Raw genomic sequence first — 2,837 nt, forward strand, 5'->3', positions numbered from 1 at the left:
AAAAAGGCAGAAGGTAAACTTAGGCTCTCTCATTCTTTTTATGCATCTGTTACACAACCAGGAAATCTAGGACCAGCTCTTACAGAAAAAGTTCCTTTTACTTCTTAGCAAATAGAACATTTTACCTTTTGTAGCTCAGACTCATTAACAAGTTAATATAAAGTAATATTTAAGTAAAAATTCAGAAGAACACCACAAAATTTGTAATTTATTTCAGTATCCTAATAAATTTTTGTTGCTAACACTTAACAAACCAGCCATTCAAAAGTTACATATATGCTATTATTTGAAAAGCATAGAGTTATACAGCTTATCAGACTTCCTCTGTATGAAGTGACTAGCATTATGCGTGCAGAGTCACTCAAATTTACAGCAGCAGAATGGATTCCAGACATTTTAAAATATCTATAGCTATTAGTAAAGCAGTGACCATACCTGTTGTTTCAAGTGTTTGAAAGCAGATTCCCCATTCTTTGGGTCATTTAAGGCTTCTTGTAAAGCGTGGTGGGACAGTATTTGTTCCTTAAGGCGAAGTTCCAGGCCTGCATGCAAATGCAAAACTTTTACGTTTAAGTTTCGAGTTTCCAAGAGTTTCTGGTTTTGTAACATATATGTTACAATATTCAGATGCGAGCTCAATTTCCAGCACTAACAAAATAGTCTCTTGGGAGCATATATCTATCATCGTATGTTTATAACAGAGCTGTATTGTTATCTGTAGTGATATTTTGGTGGGAAACAAAAAAAACAAAAGGAAGAAAAATCAGCTATATGAACAAAAGATCAGTGTTTTATCATTCTCTCAATCTAGTTTATTCTTCTGAGTAAAACGTAGCTATTGGAGGATTGCCTACATCTTGATGGTAATTACTTCAGATGTGTTTAGAGGCAAATGTCTCACATTTTCACAGATATTTAACAACAAAAATAACAATGAAATATTTAATCAATTCAATGTAAAACATCTTATTTTCAGCATTAAGTAAGCTCACCATTGCTGGCTTTTTTCAACTTGATAATTAGGTTCTCCAGCTCTTCTTTGGATAGAGAAGAGATAGGTACCTTTTTAAGGAAAAAAAAGTGCCACCCATAAATACAAGACCTTTTTATTTTTGCTAGTTCTTTAGTCATATGATGAATTGCAACATGTTATGTAGGGACTGAGCTTTAGAACAAATAAATGTACTCACTTGTTTTTCTGGTATTTCTGTTACATCTTTTAAACCTGCATTAATATCTTGAACAAAGTAGACCTTTAAAAATCAAAAGAAAAGAAATCCGATTCTGTTAATTACCAGAAAGCAAAAAGCTAAATTCTTCAGTGTTTTTATCATAAAGTACATAGCAATAGGAATCTACTGCAAAAGAAGATATTCCAAGTTTTTTTTTTTTTCCTATAGTCTGATTCCAAATCCCCAGCAGAAAGGACTGTTCAGACACATTTTGACAAGACTGAACACATTCATAAGAGTTAAGCTGTCAATGCTTATTAGGCTGATTCCAGAGACCACTTTAAGGTTTCCCAGGTAATACTAAAGGTGCAATACTGGTAAGGCAGACAATAAAGAAGCCATCTTCTGTTTTCTTGAAACAGCTGTCAAGACATACATCCTATTCCTTCCCTCAGGACTGGCTGCAGCTGTCAGCCTAGCTTTCCATAATTCACTGCTAGCTTGACTGAAGCAGGCAGTTGGCTAGGGCAGCAGACTGCCAGAGGGAGGAAAACACCTAGAGCCTCCCTGCTAATTTTGCTTTCCAAGGACAATCTCTCACCAAGCCTCTGAAATGAATGGCATTGTGACAGACTGTTCTCAGAGGACGTTTTTGAGTAAAATTAATTCAGCATTTTCAACTAAGAGAACTGAAAAGTTGTACTGAACTACAGTGAGAGGGGACATAGAAGACGAGGAGACTGGAATGTGAGTTCCATTTCAGCGGGCACTTATTAAGCTTCCATGCCCTCCTTACTGTAGTGCTTGCTAAGACTGCTGTCCTCCAGTTCACGGCTGCTGCCAGCACAATAAATTCTCTCCAGAGCTGTAATGTTTAGGGTCTTAAATCTGAAATGAAGTAGTGCTGAATTTAGACTGCACTTACTGGATTTGGCTTCTCTCTTGAATTACATTTTTTTAAATGCTTTTGTAGTTGGTCTTCATACACAGTACTAAAACCCAAACGGAAAGAAAAGTAAGTAACAGCATTTATCATGTGAACTCTAGAAAATGAATAGAAAAAGCATTTAAATATACTTACTGTTTTGGATCAAGAGGACATGGAATTCTTTTCCTGCCATTTTCTTCCTAGTTATAAAAGAAAAGTTTTAGACAACAATTCAGCACACATTCAGCATTCCTGTTTTAGAAAAGCTGTTGAGGGTCATCTGCGCTTCAGAAACCATCAATTCTGAGGTAGATGGGTTAACCGGAATGGAGAAACTGAGACAAGAATTTAATAGTTAAATGGATCCTAAAAGAATAAACCTATCATGTAATGGCAGCGTTACTGCTGGGCTGAACTGATGGCCTTAGCACATCCAGGGCTCACAGAAGACGCAAACGCTGCCTGCCCTGCCCGTGCCGCGGGGCCAGCTCAGGCGGACATGCTACCCCCGGCCCCCCGGGGTGCCGCCGGGGCTTCCCACCTGCCCCAGCCCCTCCTAGAGAACCCGGGGCTCCCCCGGCCCCAGGACTCCATCCTCCCCAGCCGGAGGAGCGGGCCAGCTGCTCCACCCGGCAAGGCCCAGGACCTCCTGCTGCCCATGCTCTCCGCAAAAACGCCTCCCAGGAGCCGGGATCATCTTGCAGAAGCGCTTCTTCCTCTCCACGAAGTAGGCACAT

General features: G+C 39.6%; 1 protein-coding gene across 1 annotated transcript in view; it reads right to left on the reverse strand.

The window, feature by feature from the left end:
* Positions 1–2,833, reverse strand: part of TRMT13 (tRNA methyltransferase 13 homolog (S. cerevisiae)) — a gene marked incomplete at its 5' end in the record, with an annotated part of 6,526 nt that extends 3,693 nt beyond the window's left edge. Inside the window, 6 exons of the mRNA XM_009709328.1 lie at positions 436–542; positions 993–1,062; positions 1,191–1,253; positions 2,098–2,164; positions 2,254–2,300; positions 2,747–2,833. Coding sequence (XP_009707630.1) covers positions 436–542; positions 993–1,062; positions 1,191–1,253; positions 2,098–2,164; positions 2,254–2,300; positions 2,747–2,833 — 441 coding nt within the window. The remainder of the gene's footprint in view (positions 1–435; positions 543–992; positions 1,063–1,190; positions 1,254–2,097; positions 2,165–2,253; positions 2,301–2,746) is intronic.
* Positions 2,834–2,837: the final 4 nt, after the last annotated feature.

The sequence above is a fragment of the Cariama cristata genome, unplaced genomic scaffold (assembly GCF_000690535.1).
Source record: "Cariama cristata isolate BGI_N322 unplaced genomic scaffold, ASM69053v1 scaffold4551, whole genome shotgun sequence".
NCBI lineage: Eukaryota > Metazoa > Chordata > Aves > Cariamiformes > Cariamidae > Cariama > Cariama cristata.